The sequence below is a fragment of the Trichechus manatus genome, unplaced genomic scaffold (genome assembly GCF_000243295.1).
Source record: "Trichechus manatus latirostris isolate Lorelei unplaced genomic scaffold, TriManLat1.0 scaffold00097, whole genome shotgun sequence".
Classification (NCBI taxonomy): domain Eukaryota; kingdom Metazoa; phylum Chordata; class Mammalia; order Sirenia; family Trichechidae; genus Trichechus; species Trichechus manatus.
Window position 1 is genome coordinate 2,861,416 of NW_004444033.1, and position 25,231 is coordinate 2,886,646.

Below are 25,231 nucleotides of genomic sequence, written 5' to 3' on the forward strand. Positions count from 1 at the left end.
AGTAACACACATGCTGTTTTATGACATTGGTTAACAACCCCACAACATTTTAACCCTCTAAATACTCAACTTTTTTTTTTTTTTTTTTTTGGTGAAAATACACATAGCCAAAGATACGCCATTTCAAAAATTTTTTTTACATACACATTTAAGTGACATTGACTACGCTCTTCTAATTATGCTGTTATTCTCACTTAAGATGAAGGCTTACAGGACAAAATAGTCTCCCATTTGACAGTTACTACAAATGTTGCCCTATGACAATGGTTAACAATCTCACAACACATCAACAATATCCTTACTCTATTCTGTGTTCCCTATCATCAGCTTCCTACTCCCCTTCTGCCTTCTGGGCCTTGTCACTGGACTCCTGTACCTCGTTACTCTCATGGTTTTACTGGGCTGTCCACTCGCAGGCTGTATAAAAGCTAATTTTGATACCAGCCTGATTGTTATCTGCTCCGTCTGAAAAAGCATTTGTCCCTTTGGGGAGTGGTTGTTTGGTGTCTAAAGCCAATGATAAATCAAGCTTGGTGAAGTGGGTTCTGCATACTGCCCGGCTGGACCGAGAGGAAGAAGTCCAGCTTAAGGCCTCCAAGCCATCCCTTCCTTGTCTCCTCCTGGGACAGTATGCTAGTGATTTAGCATTTAACACTCACTGGCCTTAAACTCCTGGAAGTAAGAGTTTCTAGAATTCCTTGTAAACTCAACCAAAAGCATTAACGAGTATGCATAAGGAGCTCAGAATAAGAGATTGTTGTAACAAGTTTGTTTGATCTGTTTCTGCTAGGTTTTCTCCTCTCTGACATTCGTTTCACAAACAGCTATTGAGCATCTCATGGGTGCCAGATACTGGGATACAGAGAGAACTGACAAATCCCTGCTCTCCAGGACCGCAGACTCTGGGGATCTACTAATGGGCTAATAACACCCGGAGAGATGGGACGTGAGAACTCACCCTTTTTCTCGTGATTGTGTTGTCATGACTTGTAGCAGAGAAATTTAAGGCCTGTTTATAGCCAAGCACTGCACTTCCTTCCTCGTTGCCTCCCCTCCCCCTTTGCTTTCTTCAAAGGGAGCTGCAGTTCCCATCCCATTGTGAAGACTCCCTCTTATTGCCCCTCTTCCCAATTAACTTCAGTTTCTGGTCTTTCAGTGAATGCATCAAACGTTACAAAAATCAGAGCAGCCTATAAAGTCTTCCCTAAAAAATTGGAACAATAAACTAAAAACAGCTTCCATCTCAGCTCCTGTCCAGTTCTGACTCCCCTGACTACAATTACCTGAGGAGTTTGATCCCCTTAATTAGAATCCCTTCATTCTTCTTCTCTCCCTTTATTCTGATCACTGAAAGAGCTTTAGCAGTGACATGTTCCAGAATTGGCCCACAAGATGCTACCTACCCCTATGTAACAGAGTAGAGGTTTAGAGAACAAGGGCAAGAAGAAAAGATTTGAGACAATGCAAAATCCTTGTTTTATCTCTGTACGTTTTAATACAAATCGCAGCCTCATACCATGTAGAACTAACTCTTAGGAACCAACTGGTCTACCGTTTGCCTTGCTCTTTGGGCCATTTTGGAAACATGGGAAACATGAAAATGTAGAACCAGCTGGTCCTAAGTGGGATGGTTTGCAGTTTCTCATTGCTAACTGATTCATTGACCTCATTTGCAACTTGAGACCTCCAAATTCTTTCTCAGCTTTAAAACTTGTGAGAGTCCTGAGAGCAAGGTTTTGGTGTACGAGTTATGTTTACAGTTCTGAGAACCAACGATGTGAACTGACTTGGATTCGCGTATTCAGGTGATAACCACATCCCTTAAAATTTAGGCAGATGGAATGTCTGCTTTCTGCATTTTGTGTTGATGGTGTAAGAGTTCCTGATTTTGTCCTTGATGCTTATGGAGAGAAGAGCTATATATTGTTAAAGCCAAAGACATTTTGAAATTGGCCTGGACGTCATTAAAAGCATTGCTTGAGTTTAAGTGTCTCTCTATGCAGTGGGTTTTTTTTTTTTTTTTTTTTAATTTTGTTTTGGTTTGTCTTTTTTGTGGGAGTCTGGAAAGGGAGAGTATAGAAATGGAACTAATTGAATCTGGGGGTAAGACTCTGCTGAGAGTCTGTGGATTGTAAATTGGATAGCTGTAGCAGCAGGAACTCAGGAAAAGGTATTGGAGTGCAGGCAGTGTGACAGGAAGCTTATTTTGGTGTTCGTTCTGTGCCTTGCCTTGTCCTTGACGTCTGCTCCAGGCAACTGTGTATATAGACAGCAGAGAGAGGTGCCCATACTTTCCTGTTTGGGGAACTTTCTACAGCATTCGTGCCGAGGGTCTGAGAGACCAGGGATGAAGCTTACCCACTCAGTGAGATCGTCTGGTCCCTGTCCCCTTTCTAGCCCTTGTCCCCGGGTCTACTCTCAGCCCCATTTTATCTGCCAACTATGCATGTGGCTAGCTGGTAAAGTCTGGTTTTGTTCTGGAAGTCCCAACAGGAACGCCATGTTTTCTCCTCTATGGTTTGATCAACAAAAACTGTGGAAATTTCAAGGAGGAGAGCTATTTAGATTTGAGTCTAAAGAAGTCTTGCCCAAAATACAGAAACTAAAACCACAGGGGTGGGCTTAGTGACCACCTCTCAGCTTTAGGATCGAATAACAACATTCTCATTTCCACTGGGGAACTTATTTATAACCCACTAGTCATCCCCACGCTCAGTTTTTCTGATGTTTAGTCCAGATTCTCTTTCCCCTAATAATTACACCCCCTGTTTTCAGGCTAAGCCTTTCCCCCCCTTTCTTGTGTTTACACCTTTCAAATATTTGCAGATTGTTATCGTGTCACCCTCTTAGTCACCGCTTAGCCGAGCTGTACAGACTTAGCACCTTTTATCTTTCCTTTAAAGGCAGGCCTCCCCGCCCTGCTCCTCTTTAAATGTGTTCCAGTTTTCTGCATTTCCATGTGGCCACCCAGCTTCCCAGAGCTGTAGGTGGGGTCGCAAGTGCGACTGTTTTCCTCATTTGTTGCAGGGGAAACTCAATACCCTCGCTGTCCTCCAGCCTTGGGTCTCCCTGACCTTGCTGGTCAGCGTTAACCACTTCATCTCTGTTTAAACTCCATTCCCCAAGTGTGCCAGTGTAAAGTCCAGTGGTGTGAATGGGCGTTGTTGTTGTTGTTAGGTGCCGGCGAGTCAGTTCCGACTGGTAGTGACCCCGTGCACATGCATCTACCTAACATAATCCAGTTATCACATCTTGTTGCTTAACATTCTGCAGCCTGCAGACTAAATGGTAAATCCACTCACCAGCAGCACACCTTATACAATAGCAGAGGAGAACAATGTTTTCAAGCTGATAATTAAGCTTCATGAGCACCAAGTCTTCTTTCATTGAATCCCCGCCTTCCAACACAGTGCCTAGCCCGGGAGTAAGCACTGCTAGGTATTTGTGAAATGGACGAGGGAAGGTTGGCTACGGGCATGGTGGTATTCTTTTTTTTTTAATTGTGCTTTAAGTGAAAGTTTACAATTCAAGTTAGTTTTTCATACAAAAATTTATACACACATTATTATATGACCCTAGTTGCTCTCCCTATACAGTGACAGCACATTCCTCCTTTCCACATGGTGGTATTGTGTCCTAAGGAGGCAGAAGGCAAAGATGCAGTCTCCTCTGCCCTTTGTAACATTTAATGCAGTCTTTGGAACACAGTGGATATGCCATAAGGCCCATTGACTAATCCTTCAGACTGGTTTTTGTTTCCCACCAGGGTTTTATTTCCTTCAGCTAATGCCTGGTCACTTGTTTGCTGGACTAAATGCTATTGGGAGGCTGTCACTTCTAGCCCAGGCAGTTTGCCGCACTCCTATAGCTCCCACTGCCCAATAAAGGAAAAGGCAAGCACGCTTGATTCTGGATACTTCATTATCATAAAGCTCAACGTACAGTGTGAATAGTCAGAGCCATACATAACTCTCACATAGCCATCAACAGAATCTCTTCTGTAGCCATTAGCATGTCATTAACAAGAATTTGTACTTCTTGCCTCCAAAGCTGACCAGCCAAAGTATTGGTGGTAATTGACCTAGTTAGTCAGTGTCTCTAAATGCATAATTTTTTTAATAGAACGATTGCTCTACAGCCCTGCATTTTCAGTTTGAAAAGAAGCACCCCGGACTCAAGGAGTCACACCTCGGGTGAGGAATCTCAAGAGGGCATAACCAAAATTGTAGGATTTTATGGCCAGAGAGCCTTCTCTTTATAGACGGAGTACATGAGGCCAGAGAGGCTTAATACTTTGTCAAGGGGCAGTGCAGAAACCAGAACCACTAGAGCTGACCTTTCATTTTTTTTTAAGTAGGCTTGGTCAACTATTCACATCCCAGAAAGCCTAGAAAAGGTATGGAAATGAATGAGTTTTTGCCCACAGGCGTATGGGCCTCACGGGGCTTTAAAAGAGGCCAGGGAGCTGTGTGGAGCCTCAGAGAGGGTGGGGGTCTGGCCTGGCGCCTCCGTACTTGCCCTGACTGAAACTGAGCTGAGAAGGCCCCATAGCGGGACTCTTGTCTTCATTCCGGCACGCCCCATAACAGCGAAGGGAAATGTTCAAGAATGTTAGGGGAGGCTGAGGGTGTAGTGTTTTTTGTGGTTTTTTGTTTTTTTTTTTCCAATTAAAAATTTTTTTTATTTTTGTTTTTAAATGGCTTGTAAGTGTCAGGGGTAAGCTTGGCACTTACCCTGCATCTGTGGCGTTTGAAGCACAGCAGAGTTACGATGCCCTTATCAGCAGGCAGCACTGTGCTGGCGTGTTATCGGAAAAGACAGTATTAGAGGTAATATGCACGCCCCAGAATTACGGGCACTTCCTCAGCTGGCTGGGGAGAGCGTCTTAAGCTCCGATGATATCTCACTTCATATTTACAGTCCAACATGCCTTGGGAGCTCTTTGCCGCCACTTGCCAGCCCGCCCAGTGCAGCTGCGGCCACCTCGGCCTCACTTCTGAGAGCCCAACTTTCTTTCCCTTTATCTGTTATCAGTTCCTCTCCTTTTTCTTAAAGTCCATTTTATTGATAACAAAGCGGCCCACCAGGGACACCAAACCAGGGGTGCAGTCCTTGTTTGAGCGAGGGTGCAGCCCAGCCTGCGCTTCTGGCTTGCCACAGCCGGCAGGAAAGGAGGGCCCAGCAGAACGCTTCTCCTTGACAACGCGTGTCTTCACCTGGTTATCAGCAGCAGCAACTGTCTGTCTGGCTAGGATGTTAACATTTGTTTGGTCTCCTCTCTATTAGTGGACAGCATATTTCTTGCCCTGTTCCCTGGTCCTTTGGGACTTTGCAAAAGCAAGCCTGGAAGCTGATAAGCACGTGATTAGAGCAGCCTTTGAATCTCCAAGGCCAGCAGGGATGGCTCCATCCCTCCCCGCCTCTTCTCTCTACACCTCAGTCCACACCAGTGTTTTTCAAGCTGTGGGTTGTACTCCTGGCGGGATCCCTGGGTGATGCAAATGGTTTGCACTCAACTACTAACATAAAAGTTGGTGGTTCGAAGCCACCCAGCAGTGTCATAGAAGAAAGGCCTGGCGATCTGCTTCCATAAAGATTACAGCCAAGAAAACCTATGGAGCAGTTCTGCTGGTTGCCACGAGTTGGAATCAACTTGATGGCAATAGGTTTGGTTTTTGGTTCTGGGGTTGTGCCCCCACTGGAGGTTCTAAACCAGGGTAGTGTCATAGAATCTCTTTTTTCTTTAATGAAGTAGAATAGATGAGGGACTATCAGAATACATCAGATGTAGTCACAATAACCATTGTTTGGTGCAGACTTTGTTGTATATAGGTGTCTATACTCATATGGGAGCCCTGGTGGCACAGTGGTTAAGAGCTGGGCTGCTAACCAAAAGGTCAGCAGTTGGAATCCACTAGCTGCTCCTTGGAAACCCTATGGAGCAGTTCTACTCTGTCCTGTAGGGTTACTATGAGTCAGAATTGACTCGTCGACACCAGGTTTGGTTTTTGGTGTTTTGTTTTTTTAATATCCATATGTAAATGTAGGGGGGCCACACTGAAAAAAAAAGTTTGAAAAACACCGGTCCACACCATCTCTCCTCTGCAGAGAAGCTTGGCTCAGCAGATCTCCAACACTCACACACTCAGCATCATAGAGCCTTCTGTGCCAGCCTTGCCCTGACTTTGAACCCTGGTCTGGTAATAGAATCCCCTGTTCCCTATTTCTGATTCCCTGTTTTGGTATCCTGCCTGGGGCCCCCCATGTTGTAACTAGGAATTCCCCTGACCAGAGACTGTGGTCTGGCCTCTGAACCCCAGGACAGTGACTGAGATTCTGCTGCCCCAGCCCTGTGACAGCCAACCCCATTGCCGAGCTCCTGTCGGCTTTGCCCTCTGAACAGCAGCTGTGCCTGGGTTACCTGACTCTGCTTACCTGCCCAACAAGAAACTGGGTACCCCAGGGGTGTGGACTCTCACCTAGCCTCCATTATAGGTCATAACACCCTCTGGTTACAGTGTTCAGCCTTCAAAACCAGACTTCTTCTCTGTGGCTTTAGCACCTGACTCCCCCAAGGTTCAAATATGCCACTTAGTAGCTTTGTGATTTGGATGGGAGCCTTTTGATTTTCATCTGTAAAATCAAAATGTCAATCCATAGACAGTCGTGGGTACTCAGTAAATAGTCATTTTTTTCCCCCTCTTTTTTCTCCTGACACTTATTCCTGGGTTTAACCCTTTGGTGCCTGCTCCCACTGAGTCTGTTTGTAAGACACAACCTCCTGCTGTCTACCCTAATAAGTGATAGCCAAGTTATGACAGTGAGACAGATTTTAACTGGGAAGGGGTTACTTCAGAGGAAACAGGTCACAGAGAAGAAAAGTCAACCTAGGAGAAAAGGAAGTAATTGATAACAGCATAAATAATACTGCTGTTCACAAGCAACTTTTCTGTTCCCATTCCTTTCTCTTATCTACCTGCCTGAGAGGAATTGATGTGTATGGATGAGTTTACTTATTTCCGCTTAAACAAAGGCAGGGAAACAGCCTACTGTAGGTTCCTCCTTTTGAAGAGCTGGAACTCAGTTGCTGGGAAATGGAAGAGCAACCTAACAAAGGCCTTGCTGTGCCCTTTTGGTCTACATAGAGTAATTGTCCTAGACTGCCAGGTCCAAGGAGCCCTGGTGGCACAGTGGTTAAGAGCTCAGCTGCTAACCAAAAGGTTGGCAGTTTGAATCCACCAGCTGCTCCATGGAAACCCTATGGGGCAGTTCTACCCTGTCTTGTAGGTTTGCTGTGAGTTGGAATTGACTCGACAGCAATGGGTTTAGTTTTTTGGGTGCCAGGTCTGAAACACCCTCTCCTGACAGATGTTGTAAATAAATTTCAGCTGACTGGTTTCACTCCCTGGGCCCATTGAGCAATACTGGTAATTCCAAGAGCCACCGGGCATCTCTGTACCTAGACCGACCTCTTGAGACCTCAGAATACCAAGAAAATGACAGAGGAGTAGGGTGGGGACTTCTGCTCAACCAGCAAGACCCAGAAGTCTTTTGTCCCAGTCAGTGAAAATTCTTTCTCAACTGTATTCTTTACCCCTAGTTCCTGCTGCCCAGTATATTGTCCTAACCTCATCCCAGTTCTACCCCCAGTTCATAGCAGCACCAAGGCCTCCCCAGAATTAGAAGGGCTGATGTTCTGTTCCACCCAAATGGATGCTGAGGGTCAGAAACAAACTGAACACTTTTTTTTTTAAACACTCTGTCTATGGTTATATGGCAAAGTAGTTCAATAGCATTGTTCATTTTTCTCTCTGACGATTCTGTTCTTGCTTAGTTTGCAGATACAAAATGAAAAGTGGTTTTGGCTATTGATGTTATGAAAATCACAGGCTCTATTCCATTCTGCTTTAGTTCCATCTCTCCCTTTGGGGTTGATTACAGGCTCTTTGGCTGTATGAGTTTACTGCTGTCTTATACAAAAATACGTTCCATTCCTCCTCTGCAGCCTGGTACCACAGCCCTGGTGAGCTTCCTACCCATGTGACTTGAGTAGGGTCTTCAGCTGTCCCATCTTTGCAAGGGTGGGGCGGTGGCCATGGCTGCCAGGTCTAGCTGCTCCCATGCTGCACAGCCTGTCTCCCGGTGTGGCACTCAAGCCCAGCATTCGCTTTGATACAATGTATCCCATGCGTTAGGCCTTGAGGCTCAGTGAGAAACCTCTGTTCTTGATCTTCTGAAACACCAGATATAAGCTATTTCCTTTTCTCTGAGCTTTGTGGTCTTGAATCTGTGCTATAGCTAGAAACATGAGCAACCACCCAGCTTCATCCATGAGCAAGGGACCATCCATCCCACAGTGGTGGGCCCTCTTCTCCCAGAGGCTCCCCAGCAGGTGGTGGCAGTAGCCTAGATGCCCTGCTTCTGTGCCTCCTCATACCAGCTCTCCTTGTGTCTCCTCCCCTGTCCCTTCACTCGCGGCTGTTTGTAAATACCCTACTCCTCACTCACCAGCCTGGTTAGGTTCCAAAGACCAGGTCCTCATGAGAAAATTGGCATTATGCAAAAATGGAGGATTTTTTTTTCTCCTGCTTTCAGACCATCCATTTGTCCGATTTTTTTTTTTTTTTTTTTGTAGAAAATACGATCATGGAAATAACGACAGCTAAGATTTACTGATGTGCTCATTAGTGTGGTGAGTCTAGATACAGATGATTTGTCTGCGGAGAAGGAGGCTTGGAGGAGACAAAGCTGGATAAAGCCAGGCTATGTGACCAAACAGCCCACAGCTTAACCACTTCACCTTCCTCCTGTGCTGGCTCAGAGCTTCCCTCAAGGAGCCACCTGCAGGGCTCCACTCCCACCCCTGCAAGCCTGCTCTGCCCTCCAGGCCTGGCTCGGGGCTTCCATCAAGGATGCTGGGAACCTGGCACCCGGTCCCACCAAGGCAGAGGCTTCAGGCCTAGTTCAGCTTACTTAGGGATGTTGTTAAACTTGCACACACTTCTTCCAAACACCCTCTCAAATGCCTCTTTCTTTGCTCCTTTCCCACCCCACAGCAATTTTGACCTGCAGGGCCTCAGGCCACATAGGAGCTGGGAACCCAAAACAGGCGCCTGCTGGCTCAGTGCTGCTGCGTGTCCGCCTGGAGGCCGTGTCTGTAGCCACAGAGTATCTAGCCTTCACGGCAGCTGGACACGGCGCCCCCACCGGCAGGAGGGAGTGGAGGGCAGCTCAGCCCAGCTTCCTGGAGGCCGCTTAGAGACCCTCCGAGAGGGAGAGGCTGCTCGCAGCCATTGCCACCATGCCCACCACCTCATTAATGCGCAGAATAGTTGGATAGTAGATTTTTTACTATTAAGTGCAAAGGGTCAGATAACGAGATTGCCTGTAAGTGAGGAGTAGGTGTAGGGGGTTATTATTGTTTTTAGTGGCGGTCTCGATTTCAACTCATGGCAACCCCATGTGTGCAGGGTAGAACTGCTCCATAGGGTTTTCAAGACTGTGACCTTTCGGAAACAGATCACTAGGCCTGTCTTCCAAGGCACCTCTGGGTGGGTTTGAACCTCCAGTCTTTGCCTAGTTTTCGAGCACTTTACCATTTGCACCACCCAGCGACTCCTCCCAGTTCTGCCTTATTGCAGGAGAGACCAGCAGTGATTCAGGTTCATGGGCACTAAATGTATCCTCCCCATATTTTGATCATTTTCTTTCCCTATGTCTTTTTGTCTTATAATTACAGCTGCAGTATAAATTTCTTTGAAATATTTATAAGTCTTATTTAGACATCAAAACACAATGTATCTCATGACCTGTAATAGATGACCACTATTAATGATAAATATTTGTGAAATGAGTGATTGAATGGAAGAAAAGGCAATCTAACTTGGTTGGTGAGCGCCTATTTTGGATAAAACTGTCCTTGGATACAAAGAAGTGTGAAGGGTGAACTCTGTGTCTTCAGGGATCGTACAGGCTAGTTGTGGAGTGAAACGTGACTGAGGTTTGGACCATGTGTAATTGCTAAGAGTGATGATGATGATAGCTAAAATGCACTGGACCTCTCCGTGTGCCAGGTACTGCGTGAAGTATTTTACATACATAATCTCCCTTAGTTCACACAACAGCCATGTGAAGTAGATATTATTACATCTGTCTTAGAAATAGGGAAACTGAGGCTTTGGTTCCATAGCCAAGGTCACAAAGCTAATAAGAGACAGAGATAGGATGTGAGTCCAGGTCTGTCTGACTCCAGACTCCCAATATTTCACCAGTATTCTATTTTTGCTGTCTCTCTTCTAAATGAAAAAAATGATGGTACTATTGTCCAAAATAAAGCCAGGGGACAGAGGGGGATACTTTAGAGAGGAATCGACACTGAGTTAACACTTTTGAATTTGATGTGGAAGTCAGACAGTGAAGAGGAAATGGCTGAGTGTCGGCTGTGATGGCTCTCAGAGGCAGAATGGCGGGGAGCTCAGTGTAAGTCAGGTGAGAGGCATTTATGGAAGTGATGGTCAAACCAGCAAGGAGACGAGGACTCATCCCAAACCTTGCGGGTGTGTGTTTCCTGCACATCGCATTTGAGACGCCCCTTTCTACCAGGTAGTCTGGATAATTCCCAGATGCTGTAGCTGAGAGCCCGTCTCTACTGCTGCTGCTGATAGTGTTGGTTTTTTTCCACCTGGGGAGAACTGCTTCCCTCCTCCACATCCACCACCACCTCTGCCTTAGTCTCGGCTATGATGGAATTCAGATCTAACCCCTATCCCACTGCAAGTGGCAGGGGACTGTCCTTGCTGGACAGCAGGCCTGGTGAGCCCCTTTTGATCACAAACTCTCCTTTTCTCTGACACAGGCATCGAATGCCCCAGAGGAGCACGAAACCTCCCTGGCTTGGTGCAGGAGGGAGAGCCCTTCAGTGAGGAAGCTACGCTCTTCACCAAGGAGCTGGTGCTGCAGCGAGAGGTAGGATTCTTCCGGTCACTTCTTGTGTGGGGAGGAGTGAGAACGTGGGGCTCACTCGGTGCCGTTCTGCCACCTCAGAGACCAGTCTGCTGCGCATCCTGGGGCTCGGCCTCACACAGCCAGGATCCATTCTTGTGTCTGCCCACGTCTCATTTCCTTGAGCCCTGCATCATTGGCCAGGCACTCCCAAACCACTGCTCGTCATTGGTGGCCTGGGATGTGTGGTGAACACCAGGCCAGCCCTGCCAGCATCCTAATGCAGAGAGCCCTCCTCCTTGGCAAATTAGCTGGAGCTGCCTGCCTCCAGTTGGATTTAGAAGCTTGACTAACCCTGTCAGGGGCCAATTTTCTTTGAACATTTATTTGTATCTTTGAGTAATTGCATTTTCTGTAGCGGGTTTTCTGACTTAATTTAATTGTATTTCTGTTTCTGCCTGTTGGGCTGGCTCTTGCAGGCAAAAGTTAGGCTCTCAGCTTCTCTGGTGCCCTTCTACCTGTTCATTATTCTCAAGTCGTAGTCACCAGATCCATCTTCCTTCCAGTAGGCTGGCCATTCAGCCTGCTGGGTGGGCACAAGAAAGGAGCAGTGGAGGTGTGCTGGGCTCGGGCCTAGGGTGTTAGGTCGGCTTTTGTCCTCGTTTCTTTTACAGTTGAATCCAGAGTCCCTTCAGCCTCCATGCATATCATAATACACCCTGAGCTTCAGGATTATGGAGTCCTAGAGGTTATCTCTTTCATGGGTCTTTGTAGATCCTTGAGATTAGACGTGTGGGCTTCTCTAGGGTGCTAAGTGATACAACTACCTGCTTATAATCTTCAGCATCTCTCATCTTGATTTGTTTACCAGTGATTATATTAGGTATGAGAGGTACAGGAGAACAGGCTAGCCCAAAATGCTTGCGCTAGACAGCCCTGGCCTCCGGGAGATACTGCTTTCACTTCTGACTAAGCAGTCTTATTGCTGTTGGCCACCACCTCTCTGGGATTTCCCTAGCACTTGCCTTCTCATTTTGTGAAAGTAAGTGGTGTGGCAAAACAGATTCTGAATTCTCACTTCAAGAGACACTGAGTTTCAGTTCCCAAGCATCACCTGGGTATTGCATCGCCTTTGTTGGCCAACAAACATACAGTTGTAGAACGGTGAGGGCGGGGGGAGGGCTTAACCCCTTAATCATATCGCCACCTTCCCCTTCCCCTCTGTTTTGTTTTTGTTAAGATGCATTTGTGTTTGTGAAATGATATATTGGTATACAAGGTACCTAAACCCTCTCCCCCCATTTTGTAACTACGCAATGTAGCTTGAATTTTTATCAGTTAAAGGTAGCCTCCTGCTAGGGAACTATTTCAAGAATCCAAATCTCCAGTTGGCCGTAGGTGGTTATTGTGGTTTGGGGAGTAGTGCAAGGATTGGGTGGCTGGGGCAGATGTTGGAGAATTTCCCTCTGAACGTGTGGGCCTTTGGCTAATGAGTGGCCATGTTGGAGAAGGCAGGTGGGGTCTGCTCCAGTTCATGACTTAAAGACAGTGCAGCACATGTTTATGGTTATGTTTGTTCATTGTGTTGTACGTAGAGGGAGGAAACACCCTCACTGGATTGCCTGAGGCATTTGTTGGTAGTGTTCTCATCACTTACTATCTAAATCGAATTCCTGTTTTGCCTCCCATCTCTCACCATAGTCATCCTTCTGTTGTTTTGCATCCCCTAAACTTTCTTTCCCTTTATTCTTCAACTCTTGTTTTCCCAGCCACTTTTCTTCCTGATTATGTTTCTGGTCCACTGGTGATAGCCAGAAGTACAAGAGGGCAAAGGGAATACTGACCACTGAAAGGAGTGAGTGGCCCACAGCTCTTATACTCTCCCTTAGTTATTGTGACCTTACCTTTGTCCGTATATTTGCTGATATTTGACTGTTGCAAAAGATAAAATTTTTTCCCATCTTCTTTAATGCCCCTGGCATGTGGGTAAGTTTGCAGAGCCTTACTCCAATCAAAAGTTGATATTTCACTTTCTTGTTTGTAGTGGCCCAGTCTTTCATAGCCTTGTGTTGGGAGTCTCAAGATGAAGAAGCTTTCTGCATTTTCTTAGTTGCTTATATGACTACTTGGGCTGGCTGCTTTGAAAGATCTTTCTAGAAGAAAGAAAAGTGTGGCCTCAACTAAGGATAATTTGGGATTTTTGAGTAAAGGAACCAGTTATAACCTATTCTACTGGGCATTTCCCTTCACATAATACATGAAAACTTTCCTGAACAGTGCAGGAATGAAGAGAGGTTTTTGTTTTATTATAGGTTTATTGGTTTACTTTTCCCTCCATAGTACTTTCCTTTTTATTCTCTAAGTTGTCCTGTGGAATGTTTCTCTTTGCCCACCCTGTGAGGATCTAGAAAAGGAGAAGAGTCTAATGCATCAGTAATCCTAGATGCAGAGGTCCCTGCCGTCCTTAGAGGAGAGCATTGTGCGACTGCACAGATACCTGAGTGTGAGCCCACAGCCTCCCACCCCGTGTGTGCTTACCTTTAGGGAGGCCTCCACTGTACCACGTTCCACTTCAGGAATGCCTCAGGAGCCAAGCCACTGCTGTGATGGCCACAGTCAAGCTGGGTGTTGGTACCTTATGTCGATTCCCTTGATAACCAGATTTGGCTCAGATAACCGAGTATTATGAGCATGTGACTGTCTTTAACCCTGCCCATCCCTCCTTCTTAAATTTTTGTTTATAAGATTTTATTCTTGGCCAGGATTTCTCCACCACCTGCATACTTTTTCCAGTTACTATAAATCTACATTATCATATGGGGAAGGAGAAGCACACAGATTTCATGATTCCACAGAGGCATGGGGGGTGAGTTGGACTCCCACACGTGAGCTGTAGACTGACACGAAGGATCTAGAGCAGGGTAGGGACTGTGTCAGCCCCCTGCCAAGAGGAGGACAGAAAGCTGGCAGGCAGGGTGCCTGGTGCTGAAAAGTGATGCCATGTTTATTAAGTGCATTGTCTGGGCTTTGGGGAGCCAGGGCAGGAATTCCTGCCTGTGTCTTTCTCCATTTCGGGTGAAGAGAGAATGTATTCTTTCTCATATCCTCATGCGGAGCCTGCACAGAGTCAGGCAAGTCTTTTCTCAACATTTTTGGCAGCTAGGTTTAGGGTGGAAATGGCCCCCATTATCTTGAGACCATAGCCCTGCTTTCCTTAAATTTGTTTACAATGACACTAGTTCGCACTGAGATACTGCCATTTCTGGCCATCACTCAGCTCCATGTTCCTGAGTTTCTCTCCTGCCACGTTTCATTGTATTTCTTTTTCTCCATCTTTCTACATGGTGCTTCTCCTTAGCCGTTGGTTCCTGTTGGCTTTTGTTCCATCTCGTGATTTGGGAGTCTGAGAGAGTTGTTCCGAGGTGTGGGCATTCTAGCGGTGCTGCCAGCCCCAGGGTAAGAAGAAAAACCTGAGTCTCTTTGTGACCTTGAAGCCCAAAGCAGCCCAGGGACTTAGCGTTTACTTGCACTCAGAGTATATCCAGTATGCTTAGTATTTCTTCCCAGCCTGACTCAGTTGGTATATAGCATGGGTAGGCAAATTCGGCCCACTGCCTGTTTTAATAAGTAAAGTTTTATTGAAACAGCCACACTAACTCTTTAAAGTATTTATCTATGGCTGCTTTTGCACTACAACAGCACAGTTGAGTAGTTGCAACAGAGACTCTACGGCCCACAAAGCCCTAAGTATTTACTGTCTTTCCATTTACCAAAAAGTTTGCTGACCCCTGCTGTGTAGGGTTTGCTGAGTTGAGTTTAAATAAGACGATAACAGGCTCCGGCCTGTTATATTCCTGAAAATGAGAGTTGGCTCTGGTGTCCCCTGCCATTGAGGCTGGGTTGCTTCAGGGCCACACCTCATGAGATCATTGGGTCTGTTGCTGCAGCCGTGATGGCGAGCTGTGAGTGCTGTGTCCCATTGTGTACCATGAGCTTTGTGACACCTCGTCACCCCTACATACAGCTGCCTCTTTCAGGCAATTCCCTGCCATGCTACCAAGGACAGGAAGATCTGGTGTAATTTCCCAGATGGGGAACTGTGCCCATTGCTAGCATCTTCCCAGAAGCAGTGGTGAGAGACAGCATTAGCTAATGGGTAAATCACTGGCTTAAAAGTGCAAACGCCTAGGTTTTCACACTCCAGTTCTCATGTGGTCCTGGGTAAGGGCATCTTTCCTGCCTTGGGATGCCTGTGTAAAACATGGATCCAACATCCCAAGTCAGTTTCTCCTTTTGGGGCCCTTCCTATGAATAAAACAGAGCCACCTGGGATCTCATCACACCATCTTGCCCAAAGGCCAGCTAGCCTGTACATCCAGCACTATGATGGCTGCTGTGTTAGGAAAACCTGAACATTTAGAACTGAGTCTATAGGTATTATTAAAAGAGATTAGTGCCACAATTTAACCTCTTCACAACTCCAGGCTGTAGGAGGTGCAGTTCTTGGGAGCCAGTGGAGGAGCTTGGTCATCATTTTCAAGGCCTTTCTCGATGACCCTCTGTCCTCTCTGAGAACTCAGAAGTTACCCTTTGTTGCTGCCTGGAAGACGGTGTCCTTGTGCTGAACAGCCCAGCTGAGAACCCAGGCTGCTGCCCTGACCTATTCCCCTTCTTTCTGCTGGCATCCAAAGGGAGGCCATCCCCCTGGGGAGCTCACTCTACTGGCGGATTCCCTCTCACTCCCACTGCCCTGCTTTCCAAAAAACAAAAATACATAAAAGCGTTACAAGCAACTGCGCTCTTTGAAGAAAATGTATTTTGTTTCAGGGGAATGTGGGTCCAGCAGTGAATACTGGTGTTTATTTACAGGGGACTGGCAAAGAAAATTTAGAGTAAAAGGAAAGTGGCCGTCTCCTTCATTATGGCACCAAGTACGCTGCGTCTGTCTGAAAGATAAACCGTCCTAAGCAGTTTAAAGTGGATCTAAGTCTGTGTTCCTCTCACCCCTATCTTCTCCCCACATTTGCCCACAAGCACTGCGGTGTAGGATCTCTCAGGCCTTGCTTGTCCCCATGTGTCAGGCGGGCCCCCTTCCCTGTGGAGGAGACATGTAGGAGGAGAACAGCAGCAAAGTTATCTCTCTGGGTCACAGTGCCGAGGATCGTTCAAGCCCCAGGGAGACCCAAGAGGGCACAGGAAGCCTGACGTGGGTGAAGGCTGGGAGCCTTCCTCCTGACTCTCCCTGTTCGTGGCGTAAGCCTCACTGAACTGCTAGGAAGAACCTGCTGGAAAAGCAAGCAGGCCGTCTGGCAATTTGTTTCATTTGTTTGCACAGACACACCTTATTCTAGATTAGCTCAGCCACTGCCCAGGAAGAAGGGAATGCATTATGGCCGGCTTCCTAAACAGTTCTTTTATCCCAGGAGGCTGTAAAGGCCATTTGGGGGTGATGCTTTTCTCACCTCCCCACACACTCTCTTGGCAGTTCACCACCCACCAGTGGTCTCAGAGCTCAGACAGCTTGGTTTGGGGCTATTTCCTTTGAAGGGGGCTCCAGTAAAGAACTGTCTTAATCATAACCAAACCTTACTTTTATATAGCATTTTCTAGTCGAAAAGTGCTTTCATACACAGGATTCCATTTTCGTCTCACAGCAAACCTATAGGAAAAATGTGATCCCAGTTTTACAATTCCAGAGGCTGAGCAGCATAGAGACACTGACCCACCTGCCTCTCCACAGAGCTAGCTGTAGGACATATGTCTGCATTCCCAATCAGGGGCTCTTTCTCCCCAAATTTTACCAATTTTGCTACTAGAAAGTTATCATTATTTTAGCCACATTTCATCATTTCTCAGCCTGAGAATATCTGGGATAGTTAATTTGTAAAGGGCCTCCCTGAAGGTCCACCATTGAGGGAGAGTAGTTAATCCCCCATAAGGAACCATTGGTTCTGATTCTGGATGTTCACAAGACTGCAGGCGGATTGAGCGATTTGCTCTGGCCATGTCTCTTGTAAATACTGACTCTGCTTATGTCACAGCTCTTATATCTTTTGACTGTCCTGTCTCTCCTTCATCTGCTGTTTGACCTTTGAGTCTTAACCTTTTGTGTAATGACTCCTTTCTAACTTCTGCTTCATTTCAGTCTGATCATATATATCCGTATTTCTAATCTTTGTTGAAAGACAAAGCTGACTATTTTAAGTGCTTTGTTTAAAACTATATAACTTCCCATTGCCTCTGGGATAAAGTTTAACCTCCTTGGTGTACATCCATCCTTGATTGCCTCTCTAGCCTCTTCTCTCACCACTCCTCCCTTCATGATTGGTTCTTCCTCAGAACTGGCCTGTTAAACTGGCAGTTCCGCGTATATATCATCCCATTTCATCTTTCCCATCTGTTAAGTCAACTTATGCTGTCTACCCAGTACATCAACCATCTCCCATCCTTGCTTGGCCTATTCCTACCTGACCTTAGAGACCTATCTTCTTTTCCAGGAAGCCTTCCCTTATTCTCCCAGGCTGGTAAGATGCCCTTCCATTGGCCCCCATAGCACCCTGTGTGTACATCTGTCATGCTTACCAACTATATTGAAGGGATCATAAGTTCCTCAAGGACATAACCATGGTTCTCTTTTTGTGTTTCCAGTGCCTAGTATATAAGACATACCCAATAAATATGTATTAAATCAACTAATTGATTCCTGTGGCCTACTTCAAAAGATTGGGAAGAAGACCTACACTTTTGTTGCCCTTTATAATTCTTTGGGGAAGCTCTGTAAGCTCAGCATTTATGATGCGGGGCAGAAGGCTTTGGAGTACTGAGGCTAGACACACACCTTCTCGTTGAAAAAGGCCAGAACCAAGACCTGACTGTGCACTTACTGTGTGACCCTGACTTCCCCGGGTTTCCCTACCTGTCCAGCCAAGATACTTACAAGTAATGAGATAACGATGTGTGAGTGTCTTTTAAAAATTCCAGTGTTCAAATAGAAAACATTAGTGTCCCATCACCTGGTATCCTAATACAGGCTACTCGTCTGTCTCCTGTTTCCCATACTCTGTGCTTTCTTGGCTCAGACTATTAACTGAGGCGAAGGGTTTATTTTGAAGTTTATTCAGGTCAACAAATTCCTATTTGGAGATGGGTTATAAGCACCATGTGAATTAACAGGCTGCTAGTGATTAAGCGCTACAGCTGCTAACCAAAAGGTCGGTGGTTTGTATCCACCAGTTGCTCCTTGGAAACTCTATGGGGCAGCTCTACTCTGTCCTGTAGGGTCGCTATGAGTCGGAATCAACTCGATGGCAGCAGGTTTTTTATCTACCCACTTACAGCCTTTTCATTTCTAGGGCTCCTGGTCCTTGCCAGGTACCTAAAGACCTGGAAGGAGGGCCCTCTAATCCCATTTCAGCCCCTAAATGAAAATGGCATCACAGTGAGAAGAGATGAGGTAAAAATAAAGAATGGGGGGATATTGTTGCCACCATCCCCCACCCCCCTCCTTCTTCTTTTCCTTCCCCTGGATGCTGGGTCTCCCCTATCAGCTTCTAAAGTCCTAAGGTAGCTTGGTTTCCACTCATCAGTGGCCTTCCCCAAGCACACTCAGCAGCATGTGCTGAGGGGTGCCAACAGCCTGCTGGCTCCTGTGGGATTCCTCCCTCAAAGCTCCCAGCTCAGCTAGGCTGTTGTCTATTTCCCTCTTCTTCTGCTTGGAACTTTCATAGCTAGCCGTGCACAGAATTGTATCCATTCTTCTGAAATAGCTGCTGGACCTAATTTTTCAGTGGCTTGGCCAAGATCCTATTACCTGCAGTTATGTCATCCAGGCTGACTGGTGTAGGTTTGATAGGCCTCACTGCCCTCCGAGGCCAGTGTTCACAGCCCAGGTTGGGGCAGAATGAGGCATGGTTTGGGACCATAAGCAATTTGGCCTCCTTGGGACATGTAAGAAGGTCTCACGGATGTTAATTCTACCCCAGGGAAGAACATCCTTTTTGACAAAAATAACTCCTTCCTTCCCCTGAGGAATTGGTCCCTACTATTGTACACGCTTCCTTAAGAAACTTCCATGTTTTCTCTGCCAGGTCAATTTGTTTTTCTGACAGTTGTTCCTTTCAGTAAAAGGAAATGAGAGGTGTAGTCCTTGAACTCAACAATTTCGGTTTCTTTCCCCGAGAAGCCTGGGCAATGCCAGTGCCGCCGCTGGCACTTACTCTTCCTCTCCAGCTTTAGTTCTGACCCAGATCAGTACCAGAGTAGAGATGTGAAAGGCTCACACCTGATTTCTTCTTGCATCTTCCTACTAGAATGGTCCACAGTACTTACTTTGAACCTCATCTAAACTGAGGCCTGCGGGTGAGGATAGTGGGCAGTGACTGCCATTGGAAATTGCATTTACTGATTGACTTTACAGTTATCTTTACAAACACAAGGTCATGGAAATCCTACAAATAGATCCTTGCTAAGCAGAAACCTACCACCTATGATAGCTGATACTGTCTACCTATCTGACACGAAGTGGTGTTCTTTATAAGCCATCCTTGTGAAAGACAGCTATTGCCAGGCAATTCAGCCTCCTTGTCTACTTCCCTTATAGCTATACAGGCCCTGTGACCCAAAACAAATGGAGAAATGCTATCAGGAGGAAGAAGGTGCTGGACTCTCAGAGGTGAGGACTGTGCTAGGAGAGCTGGGAGCCATTTATTTTCATTTAGGTATATCAGATGCCCCTAGTAACAACAGTTCCTTGTTTCTCTTACCTTTTTAATCATCCTGAATAGTCACTGTTTCTTGAGCTTTGGTGAGGGTTCTCTGAAAGGAATGGGAGCTAGTATTTATAATATAAATAACAAAGGGCTAAAGAAAATCAGCTTGGAATTTTTGTCTTTCAGGTGAATTAATTTATTATGAAGTCTGTCTACTTCCTTCTAGAAGCTGAATTTGGAAAAAATAGTTCTCTATTTCATTAATGCCTTCTGACAAGCAGACTGTATTTACTTTCCAATCTAAAAATGACCTCATACAGACCTGCCCAATATCTGTTTCCAGAAGAGCTTCACAAACAGGACCCCAATGTATTGGCCAACACACGTGTAGACTTTCACGTTGTGAGCTTTGAGCTTTCATGCCGGCATGTTGGGGGTATCTTCAAACCTCATTCCTCCCTGTTGTGTTTGTCCTAACCATTCCCAGCCATGCCTGTTGCCTGAATGTTAATAATTTCCCTTTGGAATTACATAATTGAACTGATGCCTTTTTAGAACATAGCTCTTACTTTACAATACCAGGGCTGCCTGAGCCACAGGCAAAGAGTAAGCAAATTGTAGATTGCACTTGACCTCCAGATAATGCTAACATTCTCCTAGTATCTCACATGTGACTCCCCCAAGGACACAGGAATGACTTTGCTGGTAGATGAGCTGACCTTAACCCTGCCCTCGTCTTGCCATTAGCACGCCCACTCCCTGTGTCTGTTGTGAAGGACTTGAAGAGAACCTCTGTGTTCCAAACCTGGCTTTATTGATGGACTTCCCACTTGCCACTCCACCAGTAACAGTTTCTGGTCAGCTGAGCTTAAATGGATTTTGAAAATGAAAGTGACCAATAGTCTGTTATGAAATGCTGCAGTGCGTGAAATAAGATTATGAACAAGCTCGAGAATGAACAGCATAGATACCCAAACCTGTACTGGACAACGTGTCACATATTCAAGAAGAATAAGCTCATTCTTAGACTCATCTCCAGAGCAGTTGAGGGCATCTTTCCCTTCCTAGTCACTTAACAAACAAACTCTGTCAGTAACATGTGAAGAGTCAACCTGGGTTCTCATTCCAGCTTCGTCATTATCTGTGTGACCTTGGACAAGTTCCTTAGCCTCTAAACCCAGGACGGTCTTCATGCATGATAGAATGGTACCCTGGGTTATGAAGTGCAGCAGTCCTGCCAAACCTCAACTGCCTCCCCTGTCTAAAGGGTGCTTTCTCTGTAGGGTTATTATGAAGGTAATACACACACACACGTAAATTGCCCAACACAAAACCTGGTCATATTAAACACTCAGTAAACAGCACCTTGTATTATCGTTTTTATTATTAATGAAAATCCTCTCAGGGGTTAGCTAAAATAAAATCTAGGATTAGAAATTCAGTGTGGATAAAACTATTCCAGAGCAGGGAGGTGGGCTGGATATAGGGATGAGTGTTGTGAGCAGCATTCGTAATGAAATCAACAAAACAATACACAGTCCTCTACCAGGCTCTTCACTCCCCAGGCCTGTCTGTTAAGAAGTGCATGTGTGTCATCCCCACCCCAATCTTGAAGACACTGCCACTCAGCACTGCTTTGACTTGGAGCTCAGACCCTTCTCAAAGCAGGGCTCCCAGAAGCTACTAACAAATGAATGGATTTGGCACTTGCATCAAAACCTATTTGCCATATTGGTCTAAGCTCTCAAAAGTGTATTTAAGTCTCATCAGGGTTCAGCTAGTCTCTACCAAGTAAGTTAAAAGATAAGGTCTCGCCGCCTCTGATTTTGCATAGCTCTACACAGTAGAACCACTTCTTCCCAGGCAGTATCATGTGCAGTGAAAAAGCAAAGGTCTGGAGATAATGCCCAAAAGCCTTAACCTGTGCAAGGAGCTTTCCTAGGCTTGACTATGGACTGATGAGGCCAACCATTACCAACGGAGGGGAGCCAGACCCCAGAGACACCTCATAGACATCTGAGAAATAAGGGCTGAGTATCTTTGCCATGCATATACACTCGAACTGCCATGGGGTATCTGGGAAGATGATATACCGAGGGCTCTCTGCTTTCTGTCTGTTTACACAGGGCCTCTGACCTTACTCATTTCCCAGTGCCACTGTGACTTCAAAATGAAGGAGTTGGGGTGGCTTATCTGGTAGGCCCAGGCTTCCTAATCCTCTGATTGAGCAACGACGACCAGGGCAGCCCAAGATTGCCATAGTTTTGTCCTTGATCTCTATTGAATTGGACAGTTGGAGGACAGTACGTGCCAGATGGGAGCCCTAAGGAAAGATCTAGGTGTTAATCAGGATTCCCCGAGAAGAATCCTTTGGGACGGTCACTACAGCAGGAACAAAAGCAGTCCATTGAGCCAAGAATGAAAAGTTAAGCTGGAAACTGCTTCCATGTATCATTTTTTCCTCCCAGGTTAGCATAATGCCTCCCTCTTTTCTCTCTCCCTTTTCTTGATCTTGGCATTGGATGTACAGGTAGAGGTGGAAGATCACACAGATAAGGCCAGCAGGTCCCTCCATCCCTCCATGAGGCCTGCACATGCCACTTCTTCAGAAGTCTCTCCAGTGCTTGCAGGGCTGGAGTACAGTTACCTCTCCAGTGAAATCCATCTAAACCCATTGACCCAAGGCTTTTATAGCAATGCTGCAGCCTTACATGAGGAAATGCAACAAATAATCCATTACCACTGATTGGATATGGATTTTTGGCCTGGCCACCTGCCATTTGGTAATTTTAGAATAGGGTCGCTTTTGGAATTAGAAGATTCCGTGTAGGAGGGTGCTGATGTTTGCTCACTAGTTGTTTCTGTCGTCATCTCCTCTCACAGCCATGCTCCCCACCTCCTGCGTGTAGGGCCGATCTCTTGGTCTGCCTGGCAGAGACAGCCAGAGCTCCTCTGTCATCAGCTTACAGGGCTGCAGACGTGGCCGTTTCCAAATGCCCAGGGTGCACTTAACCACTTCCTTCTTCTAATCTCAGCAATTCCACTCTAAACACATCAGCAGCTTTGTAACTTGCATTTTATTTTGCTCTATGTTTTGGCCCTTCAGGTATTTGTGGGAGGAAGAGACTGGTGAGCTGTATTGTCACTGGTTTCAGGATTATACAATTACACCCTGAGTCATTGTCTCTGGAGGATCATTTGAGCAGGAGTGCGGGAAGCATCTTGAAGGGCTCTTGCTGTTTGCACTCATGGGTTCTTAAGGTTGGATTGTGTTTTGTATTTTATGTGGCTGCCTGCGTTGGTTTCACCACCTGCAAAATGGGGATACTAAGCCCTGTTCTGCCTTGAGAATGCTGAAAGGATGGTCTAGAAAAGGCTGTAGGCTTGGTGGAGTTCAGCTAATGCTAAGGTGTGGTGTGAGGCTCCTGGGGAGACCCCAGTTGTTCCCAGTTAAGTAGAGAATGGTTGCCAAGCACCAGATGTCTGGTAACCATACACAAGCTGAGGGCACTGGTGACCTGGAGAGGGACCTCTAGCCAGGCAGGTTTTTCTCTCACCAGCATCTGAATAATGAGACCCAACTGAAGGAATAGGAGAACTGTTGGTCCTGGGCCTGAGAGCTGACCATTCTTACCCTGTTGGGCTAACTTTGGCCACTCCTCCCTTTGGTCTCTGCCATAGAATCGGCATTGCCTTTTTCTTGACCTGAGCAGGATACTGGCTTTGGTTTCTGATGAGCAGCATACCCCAAGCAGAAGGACGAAGGGGCTCTCTCACTCTGCCTGGTAGCCAACTGGTTGGCCTAAGCCCTGAGGTGAAGCTGCAAATCAGGCACTGAATGTTATGTCTTCCTCAGGAAAGGAGCTGTGTCCTGTTCCCTGATTCTCTGGATAAGACCGTATTTACATATGCTGTTTGTCATCTTGTCTGCCTGAATGTGGTCATTGTCCCTTTTGCTCCTGAGTTAAGATCAGACCTCTGTCACTCTGACCCAAGCCTCTGGTCTTCATGCCCTGTCTCTTTAGAGGACAGGCCTCAGCCCCAGAGCCATGATCTTTGTTATAATCAAGTATGAAGCAAGATAGTTTTACACTATCTACTGCCTGTCCAGCTTTTCTTGGCATATGACACAGGGGTGAGGCTAGTAAGGCATAGCTGGAGATTGGCCTAGAAGCTTATGATTCTTGCTTTCCCATCCAGAATTAGGCAGTTTTTGCTATAGCCAGCCCAATTCCACTAAGGTATGGCAACTTCAGAAATTCATGAGGCCTTGGGATCTGTAGCACCTCTCAATCTGCAGGCTTCTAGCCTTACATTAAGAAACGCCACATGGCTTCACATGCCCTGTAGTCCTGAAGACCAAATGCCTGAGGTGCAGTGGGAGGCACTGCGACTGCTCACCAGCCAGCCCCTCAAGGTGTGAGAAAGGGCCCTTCTTGACACCATCACATGTGCACCCAAGCCTGCCTACCACCCAGTGCCTGGAAGACTGACTTCAGCGACTTAGCTCCTCCTCACACTGCCCAAACTTTCTCTCATCTGCCCTTCCTCTTTCATTCCTTCGCCCTCCCACTTGTGTTTCTGTAATGTGTACAGTATCATTGAGAGGTGTTGAAGAGATCAATAGCAGTTCACCTTTTCCCTTATTGATTAAAGCGACGGCAAGGGAAAATGGCGGACAGCACCAATTCTTTTATCAGGAGATAGCCATTTCCCACCAGGCCACCAGTGACCGCTCCCTCTGCCTCTTCTGTTGTGGATCTGCAGTTGGGATTACTCCAGCTTCCAGGCTGTTTTAATGGGAACAAAAGAACCACTGTGTTTGGCTCCTGTCATCAAAGCTGGCAGAGGAAGGAGACGGCAAGAACATTGCTAGGGAGCCTGTTTTTTGACTCTGGGGCTTTCTGTGAGGGGGTCGTCACATGTGCTGTACTCTCACAAGGAGGCAACATGGCATCAGCCTGTGGACATTGCTGTCTCCCCCAGCACTCCCTTCCTCCCTGTTTCTCTGAAGGACACCTCCTCCCTTTATTGTGTATTTTCTCTCAGAGTGTAAAGTCAGTGTAAAGTCCATGACCCCCGTGAACTGGCTTCATTTTTGCTCAAGGTGTGGAAGTTTGTCCTTCCCTTCGTGAGCCTTCAGTAGCCTTGGCTCACCCTGGGAGGATGTGAGGTGCCCAGGGTCAGGCCTGAGTGGAGGGTAAAGGAAGGGTTTCTGCGCTTGGAGGGGTGGGGCCCATATCCACCAGGGGGCAAGGAATGGAGACAGTTCTTGTCAGCTTCTTCTTCTATTCTAGAAACAAGGACAGTAGGGGGGGGGGTCTCCCGCTCCCCACAATGGGAACACCCTTTGACTCTCACTTGAAAGGTGATAGGAACCTCCCCCCCGCCACCCCCCGTCTCGACATTTCAGCTTCCATACACCAAAAAGCTCATTTTAAAACTCTGCAATCTCTAGAACCTTTTCTCCATAATATTTCTTTCTCCCTCCATCTCTACCTTCCTGAATGGCAAATACTTATTACTTCATTCACCTAGTGGGAAGACCAGGGTCACTGAACCCCAGGGTTTTTAGAAGGGAA

The 25,231-nt window shown here is 46.4% G+C and overlaps 1 protein-coding gene across 1 annotated transcript in view; it reads left to right on the forward strand.

The window, feature by feature from the left end:
- The window catches only part of SND1 (staphylococcal nuclease and tudor domain containing 1), a 503,780-nt gene that overhangs the window by 393,212 nt on the left and 85,337 nt on the right, over window positions 1-25,231 (forward strand). The window contains exon 16 of the mRNA XM_004382627.2: window positions 10,856-10,965. Within this exon, the coding sequence (XP_004382684.1) occupies window positions 10,856-10,965 (110 nt within the window). The remainder of the gene's footprint in view (window positions 1-10,855; window positions 10,966-25,231) is intronic.